The sequence below is a fragment of the Excalfactoria chinensis genome, chromosome 1 (assembly GCF_039878825.1).
Source record: "Excalfactoria chinensis isolate bCotChi1 chromosome 1, bCotChi1.hap2, whole genome shotgun sequence".
Classification (NCBI taxonomy): domain Eukaryota; kingdom Metazoa; phylum Chordata; class Aves; order Galliformes; family Phasianidae; genus Excalfactoria; species Excalfactoria chinensis.
This window is the reverse complement of record NC_092825.1, coordinates 73,267,338-73,294,995: the sequence shown is the minus strand read 5'-3', so window position 1 is coordinate 73,294,995 and position 27,658 is coordinate 73,267,338. Positions and strand designations below refer to the sequence as shown.

At 39.4% G+C, this 27,658-nt stretch overlaps 3 protein-coding genes across 13 annotated transcripts in view; 1 reads left to right on the top strand and 2 right to left on the bottom strand.

The window, feature by feature from the left end:
- Window positions 1–21,974, bottom strand: CASP2 (caspase 2). Of its 2 annotated transcripts, XR_011902749.1 has the most exons (13): window positions 21,889–21,974; window positions 21,505–21,655; window positions 18,341–18,508; window positions 15,583–15,658; window positions 13,894–13,982; window positions 12,217–12,393; window positions 8,769–8,897; window positions 8,230–8,320; window positions 4,579–4,728; window positions 4,386–4,495; window positions 3,641–3,821; window positions 2,291–2,345; window positions 1–37 (listed from the first exon to the last, which is right to left on the bottom strand). XR_011902749.1 is itself a non-coding variant. In XM_072327591.1 (11 exons), exons 1-11 carry the CDS (start codon window positions 21,936–21,938, stop codon window positions 3,687–3,689), a joined length of 1,326 nt encoding a protein of 441 aa, XP_072183692.1. In that variant the 5' UTR covers window positions 21,939–21,974; the 3' UTR covers window positions 1,884–3,686. The 2 variants fall into 2 exon arrangements, 1 of the variants encoding a protein (XP_072183692.1); XM_072327591.1 differs by lacking the exon at window positions 1–37 and having other exon boundaries at window positions 1,884–3,821.
- LOC140247655 (rap1 GTPase-activating protein 1-like) overlaps window positions 21,910–27,658 on the top strand; it is a 59,159-nt gene continuing 53,410 nt past the window's right edge. For 3 of the 10 annotated variants that reach the window (XM_072327568.1, XM_072327559.1, XM_072327524.1), the window contains exon 1: window positions 21,968–22,052. Coding sequence is in view for 7 of the 10 variants with exons in the window: in XM_072327426.1 (XP_072183527.1) it covers window positions 21,985–22,052 (68 nt within the window). In the remaining 3 variants the exon portion in view is untranslated. Of the gene's footprint in view, window positions 22,053–27,658 lie in introns of all 10 variants that reach the window. The other 7 variants (XM_072327459.1, XM_072327515.1, XM_072327470.1 and 4 more) reach the window with 5 other exon arrangements.
- TMEM139 (transmembrane protein 139) lies at window positions 24,898–26,902 on the bottom strand. The gene is made up of 2 exons (XM_072345905.1): window positions 26,655–26,902; window positions 24,898–25,306 (listed from the first exon to the last, which is right to left on the bottom strand). Exons 1-2 carry the CDS (start codon window positions 26,900–26,902, stop codon window positions 24,898–24,900), a joined length of 657 nt encoding a protein of 218 aa, XP_072202006.1.

Here is a 27,658-nt window from a genome sequence, read left to right as displayed (position 1 = left end):
CAGACACAAGGCTTCAGCTAAAATCCCACAGTGCACCCTGGGAGAAAAGGTTACCGGTGAGGGAAAGACAGAGAAGGGAGAGTGTAACCAGAGACTCCCTGCCCCCTCCTGTTCAATCTGTGCTTGGAAATGGCAGGCGCTTCCCTGCTTTAATATCTCCCCGCTGCCCTGGCACTGGGACAGCTTAGTAAATTAACAGGAGGTAAGGTTTCCCTTTCCTTTCTCAGGCAGTATCACCCTTCTCCGCATTTAGAAGGGATCTAAAGTGGGACCATAGAAAGAATGGGGGCTGATGACAGAGAGAGACTTTGGAAGAAAGAAGATGGAAATAGAAAATGACCAGAGTTAGAAAGAATAAAAACTTCCTGCAACTCGAGCAAAATTATTCTATAACTTACTTCAGAGGAAACTTTGAGAAGCGTCATCACCTGAGATGGCAACTTCTCCCAGCAGTACTTCGAAGACTATTCCTTACATGATTACATAATGTCCTTAACATTTAACATAATGACTTCAAGTATACAAATTATTGCTGATTTCTGGACTATGATCTCACCACATATAAACCATCTTCCCCCCAGTATTCCTACCTCCAAGAATCCTCATTCACTGACATTACCAGCATTTACTATCATCATTTCAACTACTAAAAATCTCCATTTTCATTTTAAAATTTAATGCTCACAGAGGCCACCTCTCCTACCCAGCTGCCAAAACCTTTCCACTTAAGGTGGAATCTTCAAATCTTCAAATGTCATTGTGAATCTAGAAGAGGCATGCAAGCAAAAAGTATTTGTTCCTAGTGAAAGCTACCTCCTCCAAGACTAATCCTGTAACTTCATTCTTTTCCTTCAAAAGAAGGGCATTTTCTGTACGTATACTCTAAGGACATCATCACACCGTAATGAAGGTCATCTATTACATGACAGTATTTTCTTTGCTTGTATTTCAATTTAGTAATTTAGTGTACATCCTGAATTTGAAGAAGAGATCAGTAACTATTTTTACAGTCAGACCCTTTGAATACCTATCACTTTTTATAACAGCAAATGAAAACAAAAGCACTTCACAATTACTACAACCATATTCCTATAGTGAGTTGCTCCACTAATTAAAATGATTGTTGTGTAACTCAGATTTGTAACTACATATTGTGAATATCCCATTCATGGTTTTCACTCCTCTTTAAACAAAACAAAAAACACTTCTGACCTTATTCTTTTGGTTTTGAGCCAAATATGAATCATATGAACTTTCTTGCTATTCCCACCATTAAAGGCATTAATTAAACTATGTCAGTAGCTTAAATTTACTTATTTAAAATACAAACATCTTTTCTCTTACTAGTAAAAGTTTCCTGCTACTGCAGAATTCCTGTACCAGCATTAGGTACTATTGAAAAATGAGTATACTTTATTTGTGAAGAGAGATGTCGCAGCTGTGAGAACAGAACTTTTCTTACTTCACACACTCACTGGCTTCCACCCTGCATCACATAGGTACATTACCTAGATCTCAACTCCCAGAAGTGATATCTCATTGCTGATTTCTAAAGGTGGGCCAGCTGCACAGCTGTTTGCAGTAACCTGTCTTGGACACAGCAGATCAAGGTGTCTGGTAATAGTTTCCATGTACCAATCTGATTCTCTGATATTCCCCTACATTCAACATCTTTCCTTGCTGTATCTTCATCTCCTTTCTGGGTCCTTCTCCCCACAAGCAACCCATACTGGTTCTAGTTAGCAAGCAGCAGGATTCTGCCCAAGAGTTCCAAAGTGCCCCTGGAAGGTATTACCTTCAGAAATTATACAAAATTCTCCTCACAGAAGTTCTGTTTCTACACAGATGTCATAATCCTCCAAATGGATGATACTGCACAGATTAAGCAAACAATAATTCTTTATTTTGACACCTCCAGGCAGTAAAATACAAGTATATAAAAAGTAAATACCAAAGTGGCAGTGAAAATGCAAGTTGATGCAATCCTACTGAAATCTAGGCTTGCAGAGCAGACTACTTCATCAATCTACACATCTGTAAAATATTGCACCATTTCAAAGATGGAGCACTAGGGAAGGAAGTGTTTGTACTCCAGGGAGGTACAACAACCCCTACAGTGGTTTCTTCAGAGTAAGGCAACAATTGGCAGGATTTTTTTTTTGTTGTTTTGTTTTATTTATCACATGCTGTGTGTTAGATAAGTGCAAGATGTATTTTAATGCTGCATCTTTGTCAGCTGGAGAAAACACAGCTTTAATTTTCCTGTTTGGAACAATAGAAAAGCACATACCTAATTTTCCAGCCTCCCTCCACATCCCTTTGTGCTTCCTATTCATAATTCTATCCTGGAAGAAAGATAAAAAACAAACGCACTTACACATTAAGAGTACTATGCCACCTTATTGCTGTAGAATGAAGAGGACAGGAATTCCAGTATACAGACCTAGTATATCAGAACTTAGGCTAGCACAGAAGAGAATAATGTCCATCTCCCTGCACCACATCACATGGGAGTAACTGCAAATTGGAAGAGGCAAGTATGAAGAAAATGCAGGTGAAATTTCCAAACGAAGTGATGGATTATGTCACATTACTGATTGACCAGTCAAAATGACATCTGGCAAACAATATTTGCTAAACAGACAGCTTTAAGTGATCATGGCTGAAGAAAGAAAACTCACCACATATCAGAGTAATAATGTGAAATTCTTCCCTTTGGAATGAAAGAGAAACAGACTGCCAGTGAAAAACAATCCAAGCAGCATGCTTGGACTATAAAGAGCTGCCTTAAATATTTTCATTAAACAGAAGATATAGGAGCCTGCTCTACAGGGTTGCAGGATTTCAGGGATTCAGTTATAGAGTCCAGTTTACAGACTCTTGAGAAGCTGGTAAAGTGTCTGAATACCATGCCTGTTGTGATGCACAGATACTACAGCAAACAAAATACCAGAAGTAATATTCTATACAGTTGTTCACTCCTAGACTAAGGGGGGCCAATCTAGAATTTCCTGATTCAAAACCGTTTCAGGAGCACCAATCTGTGTGAAAAACACTGAGTTTCCATTTGTTTTTCAAAAAACCCGGGATGTCTTGCAGTTCTCTTGATAACTTGGCTATAGAAAAAAAAAGTGCAAAAATGGACCTTAAGTGATCAAGGTGGACAGTAAATGTCAACTACTTAAAACAGTATCCCATTTTAGAGAGTAGGATTCTCCTTCAGTGTACATAGGATCTGTCTGTTATGCAAGAAGAACTGGGCAGGAAGTGCTTAAAAAAAAAAACAGAAGTATAAAATAAGGAGCATTTTATGAATTATTTTCCTCTCAGAAAGGCTCATCTATTCCAAAATTTGTATGGATAGCCTATTTCTCTTTTCACTTTTCTAAGAAATGTCCTTATGCCTCCTCCCAAACGATATTGGCACTTTTTCCCAGTGCTTCTTTTTTCACCAACATCCATACATATGGAATAAATCAGGATACTGGTATTTTAAACCCTGAACTGAATCAGATTACAAAGAGCTGCCACGTTATTTTAGTAAAATACATCAAGAACTGGACTGGCTAAACATAAAAGAGCATTCCTTGCTTGGCATCTGAAGTCACACCTGTGAGAACAGAAATGTACACATCCATACTCAGTTCAGCTTTGGCAGTATCTCTCTTCCAGTGGGGCTGGTAGGGTTATTTTCCTGGCACGTAGCCGGGAAACAGGTAAAGGTCCCGACAGAGTGTACTACAATATTCTGACATCTCCTTGCAGCGATGGAATTCTGTGCCTGGGGCATAACCTTCTCGTTGCTTGATTTGCCTGTTCACCTAAACATAAGATTAAAGAAGTAAAATGAAAGGGTTAAGAAGACAAAGCGACATTGCTTTTCTTACTTAAAAATTATTGTTTATCTTATTAATTAGTTGCCAGCATGCTGCCTTTCTAAACTACAGGGGGGGATAAAGAACTAAGGTGCAGCTCTAATTACTGTGTGCACACTGCAGTCTTCACTCTCATTTCCTTAATCTTCCCCATATGTGAGTACAAATGTTTGTGCTGTTACGTGCTGTGGCAGGTCAGGCCAAATCCACCTTAGAAAATAAACTATTTCTATACTAGAAAAGTGATTCTTGGCAAGTTAGATTAATCTCCTAGATTCACAACATGGCCAACACAAGTGCAATGGAAGAAGCCAAAGGAACCTAGCATTTTTTACTTCTATTAAATTACTGTGGAACTGTATATAATTATCTATCTAAATAAGGAAAGAAGTAATAATTTTGCTATGAATAGGGCAACATTAGCTTAGAGAGTATATCAACCCTAGAAACTTAAAGAAATTGAAAGCTCTTCAGAAACCAGGCAAGTGTGTGAAAGACATTACAGCTGACCTTCACCAACATGTCAGCCACGTGAGTGTCTCGGGAGTCCTCTGCAAACACAGTGGTGAGTGCCTCGATATACCAGGATCCACGCTTAGTGTTGCGCATGGCTGCAGTGCCTGAGAAGAAAGAGTATGCATGATAAAGTTCCTGGGGAAGATAGACTCTTAAGACCCTAAGAATTAGTGCTTCATTCCAGTACCTTTCAAACATGCATATCCACAGATCATATCGGAGCGTGTAGGCAAACGCAGCTTGAGATTTTCTTCCTTGTTTGCATCACTTTCCTCACAGCCCGGGGAATCTGACCGTTCTTTGCCATCTCTTTGATCCACTCCACGGTCTGTCTCATCTGGTGGATATTGCAGCAATAAATAAGAGAGGGAGGAAAAAAAAACTGAATTACTGTTTTCCTCACTTTTGCACTCCAGTCAGCAATGCCACAATTGTTGTCAAGATGACAGTTTCTGCATAAGCTGTTAGCTTTTTCAGCCTTTTCAAAAACTCATCTGAAAGTTTTTTCTGCACAAACTAATATAAATACCAGCAATCGCTGAACCTGCTCAGCATAACGTGACAGCTAGTCTACATGCTGATTAGGAACTATAATTTTAGTTGCTATGGTGTTATGGTGTTCTTGGAGTTATGCTAACTCCAAGAAAATACCAACCATATACCTCACCTTCAAAATTCTGACTATCAGAATATACATATATATATATAGCATCACGTACTTCGATCAAAATCATTCGATCAAAAATATTTTCACTCCAAACACTAGAGAAAGAGATCTATAGTACATGGAGATCTAGTTTAAAACCTGGAGAATACTCAACATCCTTTCCAGGAATCAATAGTATGTACTACGATGATTCTGGATAGCTTCAATTTGTTGTTTAAATGACACAGATTTTCCATCATAATCTACACTAACAAGAGTAGCAGTAACACTAACAGTCCAGCTATGTTGCAATAAAATAAAACTATATTTTACAGGCTTTCTACATAATTCTGCCCTTTTAGTCTTGTACTGTACGACAAAAATCTACTGTTCTACTTCCTAGCAGCATGGACCAGATTCTAGTTTTAGGAAGCCTAAGTATTCACTTCAGTGTCCTTCCTGTTATGATGACAGTAGGTCTCTGTTGCTGTGTTGTGCCTAAGAAATGTACTTGGATTTCTATTCCTGAAATGGGCAGCAGCATTGGTTGCATACTGTAACTATGAACACGAGAATGACAGTTCATAAGGCAACAAGATGGGTTCGTCTCCTCAGAAATGAAAGCAATAATGGGAGGAGTGTGGTTGTCTAACAGTTTACATTATCCTATGGTTCCATACCATAGTTGAAATTTAATGATGTTTAATTAATTATGTTCCTTCCTCCTCTCTTAAAGGTAGGAATGGATTGTTTGTCTATTTTTAACCATGCTTTTTCCCCTCCTGCCTTTTATCACACTTCTCCAAACCCTTCTAGTATCTGTCATGTTAAAACTTTAGACTACTGTTTACAGTGCATGTTACTTCAGATAAGATGCATGTAATTTTATAGTCAAGGTATATTATTCATACTATCATAGCATATAAAGTCAAAGCTTTTCTGATTAACGATTCAGAATTATATGTCTTCCTCATGCATTTGTCTTCAAACACCATTCCTGTCAACAATGTAACTAAAAATCTAAGGCATTAACCCTGTCAAGGTATTACTTTCCATATCAAGCTCTAATTTGTATCATCAATAACTGCCATCCACACATCCACATCATTAGAATTTCTCTGAAGCTCCTAGACCTCCTCTTCTCGATGGATTTAAATAACTGTAAACTGCCCATTTATCAGTATTTACAGCAGTTCTTCACTTTGCTGAGTCAACTCCTATATGAAACACAAATGCTAAATGGCTTTAAAGCCCCAATTTATGTCACAGTGAAATCTGACAAGCTGTCTTTTCCCACTGCTTTCTGTCACCATAGGCTTTCGATCTTTGACTTTAAGTGGACTACTTCAATTCTTTAGCAGACACATGCCAAAGGTCTTTTGGAAATAAAGTAGACCATATACATTCTCCATATCTAAAGATTTACAAATTTAAAGCATGTCAATAATAGAGAGAAAACAAGGCTTATTACATAAACTTAGGGAGAAAGAGTAACCCATGCCCTTCTCACTTAGCTTCAGCTGGTTCCAGCTAACTTGCATGGATACACAGAGCCACTGATCTAATCTAATCTAAAGTTGTCTACGCCACACATACAGCTGTTTAAATATACATATTTTTAAAAAGCAGCATTGGCTAATCTTTGAACACCAGTAGGAAAAGATTCACGTTTTTGTTGACTGCTCAGTTGATTCATAACTTGCATTCCCTTCAATTACTAATGTAGCTTTATGAAAACCAGGTTAAAAATGCATATTTAGTTAAAGGAAGACTTCTTTTTTCCTTCAAGTTGTTCAAGTATCAATCCTTCACCTATTGTAATATCCCATTTCTACAGCATCCTGCATAGCAAGCTTATCACTCTTTCCCTCCTAAAACCCTTATGGAAAGAGCATGACAAGCATGGATGTTAACTTGAACAGACGCATTACAGTCAGATAAACCTTATTACCTAATTAGGTCAGCAGTCAGTTCTGGCTTATTAAGCTCATTTTCATGCTCTCACTAGTCTACACATTCATGTTAGTTGAAGAATATTTTAAGGTTCAATAACATAAGGAATATAATCACATTACATTCATACTGGTAAAGATGCACATTACAGTATTCCCAAACGCTTAATGAATCAAATATTTGTGACACCCACAATACTTTATGTAGACTTTACATTCTTTGCTGCATTAGGATTAAACATGAGTAGGTAACTGGTGAATGAAACATGCTCTTGATTATAGGATAAACTGTAAACGAGCTAAAAACGGGGAAAAAAGAGGAAACAAATGTAAGAAACAAAAGAAAAGTTAGAGGAAAAAGAATACATGCTAGAAAACAGAGCTTCTCTATCACAAAACAAAACAAAACAAAAAACAAAACAAAACAAAACAAAAAACAAAACAAAACAAAACAAAAGCTATCCAAGACAAAACTTCTCTTTGGAGAAATCCTAGTTTCACAGTTATCTACGAAAGTCCACATGAAGGAAGAAATTTGGTTATTTGCATATCTGAAGGACAGGTTGTTCTAGACATATTTAGTTACAATAGGAGGAAAAATGAATATCAGAATTAAGAAGAAAGCTATGGGAACACATAGATTGGAAAAATAACAAGTTTATAAGAATTAAAAGTCTGACAGTTGCATGTGAGAAAGGTTGAAAATAGGAGGCTGATTAAAGAAAAAGAAAACAAACAGCAGCTAACTCTCTGATAGCTCAAGAGACAACATCAGAAGAAACAACACATCCAGGATCAAGGGAGAGACACAGACTCAGGCAAGGTTCAAATGCTAGTGTACTGCTTCATGCTGTGCTGTAATTTGATACACTATAAGCCCCTTTCCCCTATTGTAGGAATAACAAGAGGAAGTCTTAATATATGAGTTGTATAACTCATATATTAATAACTCATATATAATAATTCATATATAATATATATGAATATATAGAGCTTTATGTCTCTGAGGCGCTCTGTGGTCTGCAAGTCAATGCACACACTTCATGCAGAGCAGAAGACACTTACAGAGCAACAGATGCAGTGGCAGCAGCAGGGCAGAGGGAGGTGAATATGGATCCCACTTACACCTGAGAGAAGCAAAGAGGAGAGTTGACAGCAAGTTGAATGTGAGGGTGTGCACATGTGTAAAATGAGCCTTAATGGGATGACAAATCACGGCTTTTAGTATTTAGGCACTTACCTCCCCGGCAGGCCTGAATAAAGAACATTTTGGGCTTATTCTGGAGATTGGGGCAGTTTGCATTATCAAAGAGCCTGAAAGCCTCCTGCAACTGAGAAAAGAAAAAAAAATAATAATCCAAATATTCTTTACTGCAGACCTCTGTTATCCAAACCTAGACTCACTTTGCTTCCTCATATTTTGGTTATTACCTCACTACTCTCTCCCCTTTATCTACAAACTCACCATGTGACAAACATTCTCCCACCTCCCCACTCCGGGCTCCTATTAGTTTGAGGTCATGTGCTCTACCCGGCATGTGTATATGAAGGGAGAACGGAGTAATAACTTCTCATCTAACAAATATCTATGTAATTCCTTATCTTACAGACTTATAGCTCTCGCTGCCATTTTCTTTACATGAGCTCTTATCTTTGCTTTTTGTTTAAAAAGAGTAAATCCTCAGTCTCCCCATCCCCTTCTGTTGTTTTTTTTCTTCCTCTTTCCATTTTCACTTTCCAAAATGTAACCTACAACACATCAGGACACAGTAAATATACCTGTAGGAGTTTGCCATCAGTGCCGTAAACCCCACCCTCCACACCGTGGGAAAGTAAAGCTACAATACAGGAATCCACATCCTGATGATCTGGCATCTTAGAGAATCTCTCCAATGCACTCTCCATTTCCTGTAAGAGAGAAAAAATATTTTATGTTTCCCAGAGTTACATGGAAAAAATGGGTTAATATGCAGGGAAAAAAACTGATCACAGAATGGCTTAGGTTCTCCTAAGCTATGCTTTTCCTATTACAGAATAAACCCTACATACATTTGCAGAATAAAATATACCAGTTCCATAATATAGAGAAAAATGTATTTACTCTTTCATGTATAATTCAGTCTTGAATATAACAGTTTAGCAGGAATCACTTGGACTTAGTCCCACTAATACCTACTGTTCACAGAAAAAGGACTGATGAGGGATGCGGAGGTTGGGAGCTGTCTTGGGCAGAGCGACCACGAAATGATAGAGTTCTCTATTCTTGGTGAAGTCAGGAGGAAGCCAGCAAACTGCTACCTTGGAATTCAAGAAGGTGGACTTTGAACTACTCAGGACACTGTTAGGGAGGGTCCTTTGGGATTCAGTCCTGAAGGGCCCACAAAGGCTGGACGTCCCTCAAGAAAGAAGTCTTAAAGTTGCAGGAGCAGGCTGCCCCTTGTGCCCTAAGATGAGCTGGTGGGGAAGAAGATCGGTGTGGATGAACAGGAAACTTTTTTTGAGGCTCCAGGTGAAAAAGTACCTCTTTTGGAAGAAGAGACAGACAGCTTAGGGAAGAGTACAAAGAAGCTGTTAGGATGTGCAGGGAGAAAGTTAGAAATGCAAAACCCCAGCTTGAATTTAACCTGGCCTCTATACTAAAAGAGAACAAAAAACTTTTTTTTTACAAATAGGTTAACAGTAAGAGGAGGGCTAAGGACAATCTCCATCCTTTACTGGATGCGGCAGCAAATATGACCAATGAGAATTAGGAAAAAGTTGAGGTTCTCAACACCTTCTTTACATCTGTCTTTAAAAGTCAGACTGATTAGTTTTGGGGAATTTTATCCCCAACCAAGAAGTCTGGGATGGGGAGCAGTATAAAACCCCTCAATTCAGGTGGAAACATTTGAAGACCTGCTACTCCACCTGGTCTGCCACAACCCCATGGGACTAGATGGAGCTGGCAGTTGAGACTGCCAAGCCGCTTTCCACCATCTATCAGCATTTCTGGTCAACCAGAAAGATCCCAGAGGATTGGTGGCTTGCCAATGTGACTCCCACCTACAAGAAGGGTCATAAAGAGGATCCAGAAAACTACACACCTGTCAAACTGATGTTGGTGCCAGGTAAAGTTATAGACCAGATCATCTTGAGTGAGACCACATGGCACGTGCAGGACAATTTCAGAATCAGGTCCAGCCAGCATGGTTCACAAAAGGCAAGTCTTGCAACCTGATCTCCTATGATAATGTGACCTGCCTGGTGGGTGAGGGAAAGGCTACTGACATCATCTGCATAGACTTCAGCAAAGCTTTTGATGCTGTCTCCTACAGTATTGTGCTGGAGAAGCTGGCAACCAATGGCTTGGACAGGTGCACTCTGCTGGGTGAAGAACTGGCTGGATGGCCAGGCCAGGTGGTGAATGGAGTTAAATCTAACTGGTGACTGGTTATGAGTGGTGCTTCTCAGAGGTTAGTACTGGGATCGGTCCTGCTAATGCCTTTAGTGATGATCTAGATGAGGGGATTGAGTGCACCCTCAGTAAGTCTGCAGATGTTACTAAATTGGGAGGAAGTGTTGCTCTGACTGGGGATAGGAAGGCCCTACAGAGTGATTTGGACAGGCTGGATAGCTGGGCTGAGGCCATTGGGATGAATTTCAACAAGACCAAGTGCCATATCCTGCACTTTCACCATAACAACCCCAAGTAATGTTACAGGCTTGGGGCAGAATGGCTGGAAGATCGTGTGGGAGAAATGGGTCTGGGGGTGTTGGTCAATGCTCAGCTAATCATGGGCCAGCAGCGTGCCCAGATAGCTAAGAAGGACAATAGCATCCTGGCTTTTATCAGAAACAGTGCTGCCAGCAAGAACAGGGAAGTGATCGTTCCCCTGTACCCAGCTCTGGTGTGGTTGCACCTTGAGGACTGTGTTCAGTTTTGGGCCCCTCACTACAAGAAAGACACTGAGGCCCAGGCACACATCCAGAGAAGGACGACGAAGCTGGTGAGGGATCTGGAGCACAAGTCTTCTGATGAGTGGCTGAGGAAACTGGGATTGTTTACTCTGTAGGAGACTTGGGGAGACCTTACAGCTCTTTACCTGAAAGGAGGATGTGAGGAGGTGGGAATTGGCATCTTCTCCCCTGAAACTTGCTATTGGATGAGTGGCAACAGCCTCAAGTTGCACCAGGGAGGTTCAGGTTGGATATTAGGAAATATTTCTTCTCTGAAAGAGCAGTCAGGCACTGGAATGGGCTGTCCAGGGAGCTGGTGGAGCCACCATACCTGGAAGTGTTTAGGTATTGTACTACAGAACATGGTTTAGTGCAGAAATATTGGTAGTAGGAGGACAGTTGGACTTGATGGTCTTAGAGGTCTCTTCCAACCTTGGTGACTATATGATTCTGTGACTTCTTCCATATTGATCAATGGTGGGGGACACAACAAATATTGGAGTTGGTATATGTGGATTTAACAAAGGAGACAGCAACTACTGCTTTACAGAGGTTTTATACTAACACTGGAGTTTGGCTGGGATATTGAAGCACATTAACAGATGCTTACACTGATACTTCAGACACTGAAAGCCTTATCATAATGTAGTGAAAGTTGCCCTCTTGAATAAAACACTTTTTAGCAGGTTTTATACCACTTGGTTTCACAGTGATTTATAGGGAATAAGAGCAAATGAAGCTGGAAAAGGCAGCAAGTGCATTCCTAGGGAAAAAAAGAATGCCTTAATTCAGTCAGTCATAAATATCAATTTTCTTAAGGAAAGCACAGCCACTTTTCTAGCAAAGCAGACTGAAAGAGTGAAATTTGCTCCAACAGTGAAAGGATAAGAAAACTTAAATTTGCAAAAACTAGGTCAAATTTGTAAAGAATAACATTTAGAATAGTAAAATACTTTAAAAGGCTATCTGGATTAACTGAAGCCTATTCATTTGCAGCTTTAACACACATGCCAGGTATGTTTTAGATCTTACCCCATCTACTATGAGGGGTCAGTGTAGACTAGTATCTCTTGTGGTCCTTCGTGACCCTACTTTATGTCATATGTTCTTTGCTTTTCAAGCTTCTTCACGTTGTTTTGGTAAGCTCTGGCACATTGTCTATTTATAAGTGACCATTTCCATCTTTCTGTTCAAACTTAGTTAAACCAAAGCACATCTCTCAAGATTCTCATATAACAGCTACAACTCAGCCATACTGGCTCAAATGTAGTAGTAGTAGGATTCCCCTTACCTCTGCACTTTGATCATGAAAGACAGTCACTCGATATCCAAGATGCTTGAAAAGCAGTTCTAGGGAAGCACAGTCCACATCTCCACCTGAACGATACTCCAAGTCCTTTTCACTATTGAAATGGATATTGCTGAGAATAAGTGCTAAGCCTCGGGGCTCTGATGTCAGTTTGTATGCCTGAGAAGATTCAAAATTGGTATATTTAGACTACGCAAGGATATAACTGAGTCTGTGTATAACACCAGTCCCCATACACCAATTTAATTACTAATGACATGTAGGATTTCTAGCTTGAGAAGGCACAAAAACAGGAGAGGTAAAATAAGTTTTGGTTTTTTTTTTAATTTTTTTTTTATTACAGCAAATGTTTATATTGCAAAAGGTCTCAAAGGCAACCGTTTCTGCAAGCTTCCACAACTAATGATCCTACAACACTATTAACAGGATGTTGTAATAGCTTGCCTTATTTCCTGTTCTATAAGGAAGACAGATTCAGCATTTCAAATTGTGAGTTAGCTCTTGCTCATGCTTTTCTCCTTCCACGCATACCCCAGTAGGGCCAAACAAGTTTTTGTAATACTCACCAAAGGCCCTAGGAAAACATTATGCAAAATTCAGCTTACATTTCCTAACTGTGGTTGGGAGCAAGAAGAGATATAAAACAGCCTGTGAATGAGTGCAACTGTAGCAGCAGTCATCAATAAATCACTGATCTTCAAAGTAATGAGGATGACAAGAAAAGTTAATAGGGAAAAAAACTAATTTAAGAAGTGTGTCTTCAAAACTACCTTGCCCCTTCCACTCTACCAACAGCAAACTAATAATAAATTGGTAATAACATCCCCATGAATTGGAAGTGAAATTTAATATTGAAGAAGCATATCAAATGCTGTGTAACAAGACACAGATATAAAAAGAAATTAAGCTAGACTCATGCTGATGTTGGCAAATTAGGTCTCCCAACAGTTACAAAAAAAACCAACACCCAACACATGGAAAATGTTTTACTGAACACAGAGCCTGTTACAGATGAGTTAAGAGTTTATGTGTGCCCTGGTGGCACAGTGGTAGAATTGCTGCTTGCAACACCGGTGGCCCGGGGTTTGAATCCCCCCTGTGGCGCAGGGGGTAGAAGTGCCGCTTCACTACACAGGGGGCTCGAAACCCGGGAGTTGGACTCGATGATCTCTAAGGTCCCTTCCAACTCGCACGATACTGTGATACTGTGAAGAATTAAGTTGTAGTGTAATCCTACTAACATGACTGAACTATCACAAAAAATTATTTATTTTCTTTAAGCCTACAGCACCACAACCTATGCTTTACAAATGGAACAAACAGAAAAATAATTATGACTATCTATATAACTTTGGAAGATAATAAAAGGATTAGAAATTCAGGTTCTTCTGCTCATTACTGCACAGAATCCTGATCTTATTTCTGCACCTAAGGAGACATTTTCTGATATGGCAGACAATTAAAAGAGCCAGAATTGTGCCTGTGAGCTGAAAAATAGTTCTAATATTGCAGTTACTTGTAAAGTCATGCATAAATGCCATAATACTAACATGCACCCATAATGAATTATTTGCTTTTACTCAGTTGTAGGTAGTGTCTATCAGTTGATATATTTAAATATTTCACCTTTGAAGGAGATTTTCTCTATTATCTACTTACTAAGTGCTGGTGATCATGATAGAATTCTGGAGTGCAATGCTTCACTGGGGGAATCGAAGGACCATCTCCACTGTCCAAAGAATGTTCCACTGGTTTTGTGCAAAAGAAAAATATAAATATAATCCTTTGTATTAAGGTAGTTATTTGCAAATTCATAAGTATGTGGTCTAAGGCATATTCATGTCTTATACAACTCGTACGTCTGAATGTTTTTCTTGATCAAGGGCGTCATACATACAATCAAAACATAAATATAAAAAATACCCCTTTCCAATATATTTCTAATTGGCAACAGATTTTAATTTCCTGCCTTTTTTGTAGATTGACCTAAGGCCTAGCAAATTTAGTTTTACCGAGTATAAAAACAGAATGTATATTGAAAATTAGAGGAGTGCTTTTCTGCCTTTTTGTACAGAATATCATCCATTTGCCAGTTATGCTGTGGAACTATTACTAGAAGCATTCAAATAGAGTAGTACTTTTCCTTTCATAAAAGATTTCCATTCTCACTACATACAATTCCAGATCTCCTTTTATGCTCAACTGGTGCATTAGTGATGAAACTAGATATTTCTAACTTCCGTAAAGTGCAATGCTCAAAAAAAAAATATTTTTTGTGTTGTTTGTTGCTGAACAACTTTTATTTCTGGTCAGGGGCAGACAAGGGGAATGAGAATCAATTAATTAGCATTAAGAGATGCTCAATCCCTTGTCCTGCAGAAACTGAGTTGATAACATTCATGGTCTCTTTTGAAATCCTTTTTAGGTGTTTTGAGCATTTCTCCCAGCTGGAGAAACACATGCTCTCTAAAAAACCTATAACCTTTATACCTAAAAAAAGCAACCAACAAACCAACAACCAAAAAAGGTTTTTGAACCTATACATTTGATCTTTAATACCAGACAGAGCTCCTAGTAGTAAGCAGCACAACACTAAAGATGTGGTTATGAATATGAGGTAAATGAATACTGTCCAGGTATTACCAGAGGTAACATGAAAACTAATAAGGAGATTCATTCCAACAACCAGCCCCCTAACCCATATCACAAATGCTTGCTGAGGTAAAGCTGATTTGCTGAATTCAATGGAAGATACATCTATCCATTTCAGCTGATATCATAGATAATGCCTCATACTTGATATCATTTGTTAAGAAAAAAGTCTAAGTTGGAATAATAACAGTTAAATAATTATTAGTATGTATTATATTATATAATATTATTATATAATAATATTATTATATTACATTGTATTATTATATAATATTAGTAGATATTATATTATATAATTTTATTTATTATAATTATTGGATAATTATTAGTATATTTCCTTGGTTCTAGTTCACTTGCACTCCATTGTACACCTTAAACAAAGAAGAAATTTTTTGAATATCTAAAAGTTTACAGCTGATCCGTTCTATTTAAACAATGAGATTTCTCTACATGAATAAATAAAGCAAAATAATTAGGTTCGCTCTTCCACTATGCTACTTAAATGTCATTTTCTAGATTAATTGTGACTCTTGTATCTGATCCTAATAGTCAGTTCATTCTCAAGTTTGTGTTCTTACGATGAGCTAAGTGGCATCAAACTTATTTCTAAAATTGAAATAACAGAGCATTAAGAAACTAGAGGCAAGCAACCAGTCAGTTGATAATCAAGTTTTCATGATGTATTGTGTGACTCACCAATCAAGCGCGGTCTCTTTGAATTACACGATTCACTCACAGGAAGTGGAAGATTTGATCCATAACGCTGTTCAAGCTACAAGACATGCAATAAATCAAGGAAAAAAATTGGCAAAAGACACCTATTTTTTTTCCTCTATAGTACAAAGCTGTAGGTATCATGGTGCAACAACACAGATATTTACATACAATACACGACATACTTTTGATACGTAAGTCACTCCAAAAGTAGTGCCTCCCATTTGTTTCCATGGAAAATACAACAAATACAAAGAGCACAAAAACACTTCTTGACAAATTCTCAGCTACAAAGTACTGTTTTTCAACACAGCCACCATCACTAGATATGCATTTTCACCAATAATAAGAGCCAGCATGCTCTTGTGCTTACTGCACCAGTGGACCTGATCCACTGTTTCACAGTGCTGTGATTGCATTGTTGCTGAAATGCACCACCAATCATCTCACTGTGCTCACATGTACTGTTTTGTCTCCAAAAACGTTCAGCAAGTGTTGATGAATGTCAATGGGTGCCATTTTTTCCACACTGAGGAATTCCATTCCTCAATGCTTCATATGCATTTTCATGTCAACATGCCATTTTGTCAGACTGCTCCTCTGCTGCCATGTGTCACATGGCAAAAAAAATGTAATGGAATATTGTTGGGAAGGTTCGGACTCTACTGCCATACCATCATCAGCCTTTGTCATTGTTGGACATCATAATAAAATAGGAGGCATTATTTTTGTAGCAACCCTTGCATATTCTTTATATATTATATACAATTTAACATAAATCACAATACTATGGCTTAAATTCAAACAAAAGAGTTCATGATATGACAACAGCAATTTTCCTTCCTGCTAATGCCAGTTTTCTTCCTTCATTTATTCATCTCTACCTTCACTCAAACCCCTTGCTGGGACACCCTACATTAAAGTATCATATCCTCCTAAATTTTGTCAAGACTTATTTCATTCAATAACTCCTCCTTCTGGTTCCTTTCAAGATTCTTTTTTTTTGTTGTTGTTGCTGTTTTTGTTGTTTTTTTTTTGTTTTTGTTTGTTGTTATTTTACACTAATATTTTCCACATTTTAATAAGGCAACATTTCTGCTCAAAAATGTCATTAAAGTCTTTCTTCCTTAGTATAAAATGTTTAGTAGGCTTCCCATCTTTTACAATGCACTGAAAATACTAAATTTTTATTAAATTCTTCCTTCTATCTAACGTTAACAACTGCAGATAATGAGTAGAATTCTACTCAGAGAACACTAAAAGATTTTAGAAAAAATACATATTATTGCAGCTTTACATTCTTGATGATACATCAGTGGGAGTGTGTTAGATGTAGGAATGCCCACAAACATCATGTAATTCAATAAGAAGTGCAAAATACTGCACATGGGAAGGAATAATCTCATTTGCTGAGAGCTGACTGTCTGGAAAGCAGTTTCAAAGAAAATGTCTTAGGGACCCTGCTAAGTACCAAATTGAACATGTGTCTGCAATATGCCTTTGTGGCAAAGAAGGCTAATGATATCTTGGGCTGTGTTATAAGCCTTGCCAGCAGATTAGATCAAATGAGGTGAACCTTCCCTTCTTAGGTCCATTGAGGCCACACCTGGATTGTGTCCAATTCAGGGCTTCCCAGAAAAAGAGAGTGACAGTGGAAAGAGCCTAAAACAGGGATTAAAATATGACTAAGGTACTTGAGCACCTCTCATATGAGGAAAGGCTGAGAAAACTGGGACTGCTTAGCCTGGAATACAGAAGACTTGGGGAGCTTACCAACGAACACAAACACTGAAAGGAGACAGGCTCCTTTCAGTGATGCCCAATGTCATGTTTTATGATTTTTGTTATTGGTATTCCACATCGTAACACCATGTAGAGCACTGGGAGTTAAAGAGTTAATGTTCCAGTTCCTTTCCAGGTACCTGGTTCTCAGAAGAGAAGAAGAACTACATACCCCAGAGGACTTTCTGATTCCATTTTCTGTTCAGAGGGTAAAATAAAACTGCTTACAAGTCACAAGACTACTCTTTTACTGCTTGTCTCAGTAATGTGTGCTCCCTAGCCCTCTCGTCTTTGGCTTTAGAGTAGGGCTTTTGGTTTTGGACACCCTCTCTCTCATTTATTTGGTTTATTAGCTTCAATCCCAATTAACTTGTATTTCCACTAATATAATTAGTTAATTAACTTCCCTCCTCAGATCATTGCTGCTGTTTCTTTTTTAACTTATTCCTTTCCCTCTTTGTACCTGCTGTCCTCCTTTCTCGGCCAGGAGACCTGGAGATAACTCCATAACACCCAGACATGAGAAGAGGTAATGCACACAAACTAGAACACAAGAGATTTTGTCTGAACAACTGGACGCAACTGTGTGAGTGACTGAGTGCTGGGAGAGGTTTCCCACAGAGGCTGTGCAGTCCCCATCCTTAGAAATACGAAAAAGGACCATTTTTCCAAGTGGTCTTGAGAAACCCAAATGGCCCTGTTTGAGAAAGGTGTTGGACCAGATGACCTCCAGAGGACTCCTGCCAACCTTAACCATTCTCTTCTTCTCTGTAAAAATTCTCTTCAACACAAATTCATTTTATTCTTTTACCCTAAGGCTACTACAGGTTTCAGCTTGCAACTAAATGCCATCCTTTTCTTTCTAATAATTTGTTTTCTAAGCATATGAAAAACATGTATCTGTGTCCAAACCCAATCCCTAATGCAGTCCGCATTTAATTTTTTAAAAACATTTTACCCTTGCAATCCCATGTCTCAAGCTGGATTCTGTCTTCAAGATCATTTCTGCCAGATGCTGCTGTTTGGTTTCTTGTAGAGCTTCACAGAAGGCTGAAAAGGCATTAGGGCCTCTCTTGGGCAACAAATTAAGGAATTCCACATTTTGGCTGAAGCTTCCAGACTTGGCCTAGATACAAAGAAATAACAAAATCCACACTCTATTACCCCAATACAATTTATTTTCAGCTAAGCTTCAGAACAACCCTATCATTTTCTTTCATGTAAATGTTCCATCACCATATTTAGCTGTGCTAGATCACATTTAATGGCTTTTCCCAGTTGATATCACTGCCATCCCTCTGTTCTTACCAGCTCAAGGGAAAGAGTATATGGCAACAAAGCAAGCCAGCAATTCACACATTACCAAAGACAGTAAGACACCCTTTTCCCTCTAATCTATTACTCCCAGTTACTGTCTGAATAGTACCTATTTACCCTAACCAAACACACAAAGTCCAGAATCCATTTTCTCTACTGCTCAATGTATTAATAGACTCAAGCATTAACACACAAACTCCTTGGAAAGTGTAATGGAAAACACTTAGTTCCCACAGTGAATTCCAAAAAGGTACCATGTACATATATGTTTCATTTATGCCCATGAAGGAACACCTAGTGATATATTAGAAAAGGTTACAACCAAAAATCAAATTTTTGTTTCCATAAAACAGTCATAGGACATTTGCAAACGAACGGTCTAATTTGTAAAAGCCTTCCCTGTTAAGAAAACTGAAACATCACATACTAAAGTATTAGGTACTGAAAATAGGTTTTACAGGTTCCATGGAATTCATTTCACTTTTTTTTGAATTGCCACTTCAGTCCAAGATTTATCCTCTGGACCCACTCCAACAGGTCCATATCTCTCTTGTGTTGAAGTCTCCAGACCTGGTTGCAGTACTCCAGATGGGGTCTCATGACTGTAGAGAAGAAGGGGATAATCACCTCCCTCCCACTGCTGATAACCTCTCTTTTGATGTAGTCCAGGGTACAGTTGGCCTTTTGGTCCACTAGATCCCCTTAAGTCCTTTGCTGCAAGGCTGCTCTCAGTGAGTTCTTCTCCAAGTCTGTATACACATCAGAGATCTCCCTGACTCAAATGCAATACCTTGTACTTGGCCTTGTTGAATCTCGTTAAGTTCACATGGGCTCACTTTTCAAGCTTGGCCAAGCCCCTCTGGATGGCATCTCTTCCTTCTGTTGCAGCAACTGCACCACTCAGCAGTGTCATCAACAAACTCGCTGAGGGTACACTCAATCCCACTGTCTATGCGACTGATAAAGATACTGAAGAGCATTAAAGAAGTCTACTTAACAGTGCACTTAAGTCCTTTACTCACATTTGAGCCAGAGAGAGGAAGACTACTGCAAATGCACAGAAGCAAACATGCTTATTGACTTAAAAGATCTTTTATTTTAATGAATGTTACTTTTCATCTACTGTATTATTATTAGTATTATTCTGCAAGCACTCTCCCTTCATTTCTTCATTTCTAGTACAATGCATATTTTACAGTACAACTGGTTCATTTGTGAATGCATTCCTCGTGTTCCTGTCACATTTCTGTTTTTACTGTAATTTCCAACTTTGTATCCTACAACAGTAGTTTAAGACACTTTGCTCTTTTGCTCAGGTTGCTACTTCTATTCACAGCTAAGCTCTCACATTTGCTTAGAAAGTGTACTATTTACCTGATTTTTCCACTATAATTTCCTTCTTGTTGATTATCCATTAATAAGTATTGCTGCAGCTTCTTTTACTTGGATATATCCTCTCCTGAGACTCCTCTCTTCTTAGTCTCAGTTCAATACAGTGGTATTTTTTAAAAGAGTACTGTATTTGGTATTAACCTACCTTTGAGAAAATTTATTATTTTTTTTCCTCTCCCTCTACCTGCAGGTCAGCGCTTCCACTAGGGATTGGAGATACTTAAGACAAGAAAGCCTGTATCGGTCATGACTTGGCATATCACGTTATCTTTTGACACACACTCAGTCAAAAATCATCAAAAAGTTAATTTTTCATTCCTTTCAAAAACTTGTTAGTGTCAGGTTCATGCCATCTGCACTTGAATTAACCAAAAAAATTCTCATTCTGTTTTTCAGAATCTGTTTTTCAGAATCTGTTCTTTAGACAGAACCCTCAATCTTACTTTACAAATAAGTGTATCAAGTGCTTACATTTGCCTTAAGATGCACACCTCCAGTCATTTCCTATACAATTTGCTTTCTCTTTGAAGATCTATCGCTCCAGCCTGAGCAGTTTTCAGTGTGTAACCATGACACTATAGCCAATCAAAAACTTTTTCCAATTACCTCTCTGCCTATAGAGATCTCAATAAACTTGAAAGCTGGGCAATCACTAACCACATGAAGTTTAAGAAGAGCAAGTGCTGGATTCAGTACTGGGACAGGCAATCACAGATCTATGTACAGACTGCAGAATGAAAGGCTGGAGCACAGTCCTCCAGAAAAGCATCTGGAAGTTCTGCCTGATGGTAAGTTGAATCTGTGTCAGTGTTGTGCCCTGGCAGCCAGAACACCAACCATATCCTGGGGTGCATCAGGCCCAGCACTGCCAGATGGGCAAGGGAAGAGACTCTCCCACTCTGTTTTGCATGGCTTCACCTCCAGCACTATGTGCCACAAAATAAAAAGGACATGATAGTATTAGAAAATCCAAAGGAGGGCTGCAAAGATGGTGAAGGGTCTGGAGGGCAAGATGTATGGGGAATGGCTGAGTCCCTTGGTTTGTTTAGCCTTCAGAGAAGAAGGCCAAGGGGAGGCCTCACGGCAGCCTACAGCTTCTCACAAGGGGAGAAGAGGGGCAGGCACTGATCTATGAGAAACCCTCCTGGCTCCTGAAAAGCAGCCTACCATAGCTATAGGCCAGCATACAAGGCAGCGATTTATGAAATCAGACAAAACCCATATGGCCAAAAGCAGCTTCCAGTTCTCCTGCAAGCTGCAAAAAAGCCCCGTCCTGCTGCATGTATTGTCCAAACACAACGACACTAAACACACAGGTAAGAAATACAACATGAATTTTACTATACTGCCAGTGCCAAGAGTGACACTAAGCTTAGGCAGAAATAAAAGTACAGTCAAATTTAACACGCATACCTGTATCATTTCCACCATCTCAATGGTGATGATGTCCTTCTCTATCATGTGTTCCATCAACTCTTTTAAAACCAGCTCTCTGGCCAGCATCACCCGGTTCTTCTTTAAAGCTTCCTGTTGGTATCGCTGCATGCCGCATGCTCCCAGCATCCTGGCAAAAGAGCGGGGACCAAAACCCAACTCTGTGACCAGAGCCGACCTTAACCAGCTCAGCCTTTCGCTCGGGGGGAAAGACACCACCGGATAACGGGCGGAAAAGGCCCTCCACCGTTGATTGCCAAGACCGCGTGGGAAACGGCAACGGCCCCCCGACTCCCGCTGGCACCAAGCACCGCGCTCCCCCTCTACCACCGCAGGACAGAACGCCGCCGCTCTCCCGCTCACCTCCCGAACCGTCTTCCCCGCGGCCTTGCGGCTTCCGCCTTTGCGCGCATGCTCAGCGTCGGACTCCAGTGCTGATAGGCGCACAGGGAGACACGGATGCCCGCCTTTTCCTGCCTCGGCGTGGCGGCGGGCAATGAGGGCGGTTCGACCTTTAGAGGTGGAAGGTGCGTTTTTCCGTTTCGCGCGCTGAAGCTTTACAGAAGCTGGAAAGCTTTAATCGCCGCTATGGATTAAGAAAACAAAAGCTTAGCGATTGTAACCAGTGACGTTTTTGCCTTTGTTCTGGCTAGCTTTTGTGCGTCTTGGTCGCCTGAAATTCTTTCTGACTCCTAGCAGTTTGGGAAAAGTCCTGGGCCGCTCAGTTTAGGCAATGGAAGTTTCCATTCCCGTGTGGTACAGCTGTACGCTTAATTGTGGTTTGTGCCTTTATACACACAGCAAACAAAGGAACTGCTCAGAAAGGACCTGGGTGATGCTGGTGGATGAAAAACTGAACGTGAGCCAGCAGTGTGCTCTTGCAGCTTGGTAAACCGATGGTATCCTGGGCTCCATCAGAAGAGGGGTGGCCAGCAGGGACAGGGAGGTGTCTATCCATCTCTGCTCTGCCTTTGTGAGGCTCCATCTGGAGTACTGTGTCCAGGTATGGAGCCCCCAGTAGGAGAAAGACAGGGAGATGGTCCAGAGGAGGGCCACAAAGATGATCAGAGGAGAGGAGCACCTCCCCTGCAAAGGCAGGCTGAGGGAGCTGGACTTGTTCAGCCTGGAGAAGAGAAGGCTGTGGGGTGACCTCCTTGTAGCTCTCCAGCAGTCAACTCTTTACAAGGGTAGACAATGGCAGTACAAGGGGAAGTGGTTTTAAGGAGGGAGGATTTAGGATGGATGCTAGGGGGAAATTCTTTACCAAGAGAGTGGTGAGCTGCTGGAACAGGCTGCCTGGAGAGGTTGTGGATGCCCCGTCCCTGGAGGTGTTCAAGGCCAGGCTGGATGGGGTCCTGAGCAGCCTGGTCTCATTAAATGTTGGTGGCCCTGCCTGTGGTGGGGAGCCTGGAGATTCATGAGCCATCAGTAAACATGTAAGAAATTACAGGCTTTAAAAAAAAGTACCAGAAAACTTGCCTCTCGTATTACTGTTACGATATAGGTATCATAATTGCTTCATCTCTACTAGTAACGAAGTGACTTAGCTGAAAGTTTAGAACTGCAACTCCTTCTTTTCTTTTTCTAAGCCAATGTTATTAAATAAGCATAATGGTGATACCATAAGATGGTCTATCAGGAAATTCTGTAAGACTCAAGGTGGAGTGTTAGAAAGCAGACATTCTTAATAACAGGGCTGGATGCATGGCTTACACAAAATATCTTCTGCTTATATACATAACTGGTGTTATGCAGAAATCATATACATATGCAGAAATTTTTCAAGATGCATGTTACGTATGCAGAAGTTTCTCAGAGTCATGTTACATATGCTGAACTTTCCCAGAAGTATGTTATATATTCAATGACTGATTCCATGTAGGACCTCCTATTTCCTCAGTACAAAGACTCAGCAGAGCTTCCTTATCTCCTTGGTTTAGAGACATAGTTCTGTTGTCTAAACAAACTGCAGGGCAGGAGTATACACCAACAAACATAGGCAAGCTTAATAATATCATTACAACTAGTATCAACGTCACTAGGTATTTCTTATGTATTCCTGTTTATTTATACAACTTTTGTATAAATAATTTTCTGTATTTATATACAACTTTTTCTTTTCAACTATGAAGAATCAAGCAATAAGAAATAATTTATTTGCTTTTAGCTTATGATATGAGTTAAAAGTGATGCAGTCATAGGAAACAATGCTGTGATGATGGTTATTCTCAATCACAAATAGATTTGGATGACCATTTTTCTCTATTTTTTAAAAACTTCAACATTCACCAGATCTGAGTGTCTCTTTGCATACTGCAAACCACTTTAGTTCTGCAGATCCTAGTAGTTTAACTGGCCCATTTTAAAACACTGTTTAGCACCACTAATTGATAAGAGTTCAAACCTGACTCAAAAGGAGAGCGGCATTGATGAAGGCCATCTGTGCTTTGTGGCTCCTATTTGCAAGTGCTCTCTGCTGCAGTCAGTCTTGACAGAGAGGCTGGTTATTTCCAGGTTCTGGAAAGAAACCTCCATGTATGGGGTAGTTACAACAAACTCAAGTTCTTGACTTTTTTGCACTAATGTGTGCCATGATGACAAGAAAGTATCTTCATCAGTCTGTTTGAGCCTGCACTGCAACATAAATAAACTTTCTTGTAGAACTGTAAAAATTGGTGCTCCAGACAGAGGATATGTATATGTTCTCCCTCTCTCAGAGGGAGAAAAAAATGCTATTATCTTCCTCCAGTCAACAGGCTGGAGACTGTGTAGGATAAGAACCTTCTGAACATCATGTGTAGTTTTTTAATGCCATTCATGTTGTGAGATTTTCAACCTCAAGCTGGTTAGCAGTGAAATGGGAGGTACTAGGTGGTATTAGCTTTCAGATGAGCACAGCTGCCCCCTTCTTAGTCACAGCACAACTAAAGCAATGGTGGGAATACAGCAGAGGGGTCGCAACAGACAGCACAGAAAGTTGTGCCAACACTTTTATAATCATGGAACTGCAGTCTCAGTCTCTTAGTGGTTGATGTGGTGAGGTGGTTGATGACCACAGTGCTCTGTGATGCTTCTGTTTGTAATGCTTCTGTTTCTCTCCTATCCGATGCAGGTTGTCTTTCTTTCCAATTCACTTTCCTCCCCACAAAAGGTGCGTCTCCAGTTGCTGCTGTATATCGCACAATGTTCTTCTCAGTGGCTTTGTTTATCTTATGCCAAGATGAGGCATTGTGGTATTGCAGTGAGTTATATTTTGTGCAAAAGGGCTCTAGTGAATTAGATGCTAGTTTAGCTTTGCTTCAATGAATGGAAAGACAAACTTAATGTATCAAGGTGAAGATTTGGTCCTGCATTCATAGAAAGTGGAACTAATCATAATATGGAGGGCTGGAAAACGTCATCAAAGACCTCATCATTGATGGCAGTCTCATAAGCAGGTGGTGGAGTAAGTGGTTCCACTGGCTCAAACCTATCTGCATTGCCTTTCATTTCATTGATATCTGAAACAAAGCACTGCTGGTTTTGGGGCAGAACCAGTTGCAAGTGCATCCTGGAGTCTCTATCCGTCTCGGAGGCGCTCCTTGTGTTTGATGCCACTGAGACCCCAGGAATTACCTCCGCAGTCTCTCCTTGGGCAATTGATTCAATAACTACATTATAAGGGGGAGGCTCGCTCAGTGGTGAAGGCACTAATCCTGGATTGGATGCTATTGTCCATATTGCTGGCACTGACATAGTCATCACCTCCTCGTATGTAGGTGCTTCATAGGCAGCATTCATCCTATGCACAGAAGCAGAATGTCAGTTACTGTGGTCATTCATTTTAATTTTAATGCAGAGACATGTAGTTGGATAACATACAATAGGGACTGTGCTACAATCAGTAGGTAGTACTGAAGCAGGATATCTCCTGTGGTATTATTGAACTAATATGCTATTCTACTATTGCACTGGCTCACTTGTACAGCCATGTTGATGTCTTGTCTCCTGGTCTATTTGGCTCATTTGACCATTTTCCCACTGCCATCAGAATAATTAAACAAAACAAAACCCACCAGCACTCAGTTCAGTATACTAGGCTTACCTTGATATCCATTTATTTAAAATGTATTACTAACAATTGCCAATTACTAATTATTTATCTGAATAAAACAGAACCATGTTATTATTTTTTTTAATCTCTATTGTAGTAGATTAGCTCAATGTTCATAAATATTTAAGAACATAAGTTCTTAAACAAGAAACATAAATATTTTCACTTCATTTAAGCAAGGTCCGAAGAAAAATGTCTGCAGAGAAAAGTGCTATTTTAGAAACTTCTTATCTTGTAGGTTGTATTTTTAAATAAGTAGGTAGTAGTTTTCTTCTAGTATGTTTTAGAGCTAGCAAAGCCAAAGTTTCCTTCTCTATTTGTTTTTTAAAAATATATATGTAATAACATTCTTGCACTCCTACAGTACCCTGTGTCTGATAACAGTAAGCAACTTATGGAGCTGGGTAATGACTGTCTGGGTTATACGGTCAAGGAAGCAAAGGTACAAATCAAGTTGAACTCTTCAGCCACAGTAGGTGAATTGGGATAAATTAAATGATACTGAGTAACCTGCAAAGGAAGCCAAAAAAGATGTGGAAATATTCAGAGCCTCTCAAAGTCTAGGACTACTAGTGTCAAATGTTGTTTTTTTTTTTTTTAAGACTGGAAACACACCCAGTTACAGGTTCTTTTTTAACAGTTTGCTAAGGAACAGTTGCTCTGGAGATAAGGTTTATAGAACTAAATCCACCTGAGAATCAGTATTACCTTGGCATTTTTTCTTTTTCCTTGTCTGACTCATTGTTTGGCAGGACTCAGTTACTCAATGGAAGGTAAAACTGAGCCTGTTTTTTTAACCTTCATAACCTTGGAAATTATTCATAGATCAATTTGAAGGGGGGAGAAAATTATATTGGATGAGATAAAAGAGATCCATGGCACAGGTACTTGCAATCTGTGCTGTATTAATACAGGAAAACAATTTTGTCTTTTGAAATGGATTTTGTGTTTAATTTCCGAGAGGAAGGGTGGCAAGACAGTATGTAAAATGGCTGTGGTTGAGGAGAGTGTTAAAATAAGAAGAAAAAGTGCTTACCCTTCTTGGCTTTGACTGTTTGGAGTTATCTCATTTGTGTGATGTCGATGCTGATTCTTCAGGTAACACTCAACAAATACACTCAGCAAATAGCCAGTCAGGCACACTCCACCTACCCCTAGGAAGAAGTAGCCTACTGGATTAATGTTGGATGAAATAGCAAGCATGGTGACCCCAATGAGAAGAGCAGCAGTGAAAAGAAGCAACAGTGCTTGACGGATGTTCTTCCAGTGTGCTTCTAACCACATGGTATATTGGATGGTGGCAGCAGATATTTGAGAACAGAGAAGGAGTTGAGGGGATAGACATCTGTGGAAGATTTAAAAAAGATGAGAATAAACCATGAGTCTTTTTCAGCTTGAAACATGAGCGTGCAAATGCATTATCCGTATCATGATCAAAATACCATGTATATGCAAGTTCAGTCCATCATGAGAACATGCAGCTATAGATATGCATAGTTATCCTGGGAGATCTATGCATAAATATATGCTTGTGCAAATGTATTAGAGTATACTATGAGAATGCTTCTTGAATTAATAGGAATGCTTGGACTTGTAGTTGCAAGACATAAAAGGCATAAATAGACCATCAGCACTTACTGTCAGGCTTATCTAAAAAGTTACAGTTACCTATTCCAGAAGTCTGTGATGAAAATTTGAGGCTGTGCACTTTACATAAAAGTGATAGGCAAGTTTTATTCTAGCACATCAGCGAACATTCAGATACTAGTTCAGATCATGGTAGAAAATGTAGCTGTATGAATGGAGCTCTCTGCCTCAGTAAATTATTTTCTATGCAGCATTATAAACTGTAGCATTTTAGCAGTAATATCACATGAGGTTCTAGATTTAGCTGCAGTATGTCTATTTTTGCAAAATACAGACATTTAATATAAGTCCATCTCTTCAGTTCTTTTCTTTGATTATGCTTTGTTGCACCACTCTTCCTAAACACAGGTGCCCTTCCTGTCATTAGTTCCAAACCCTACTTCTCTGAAAAAT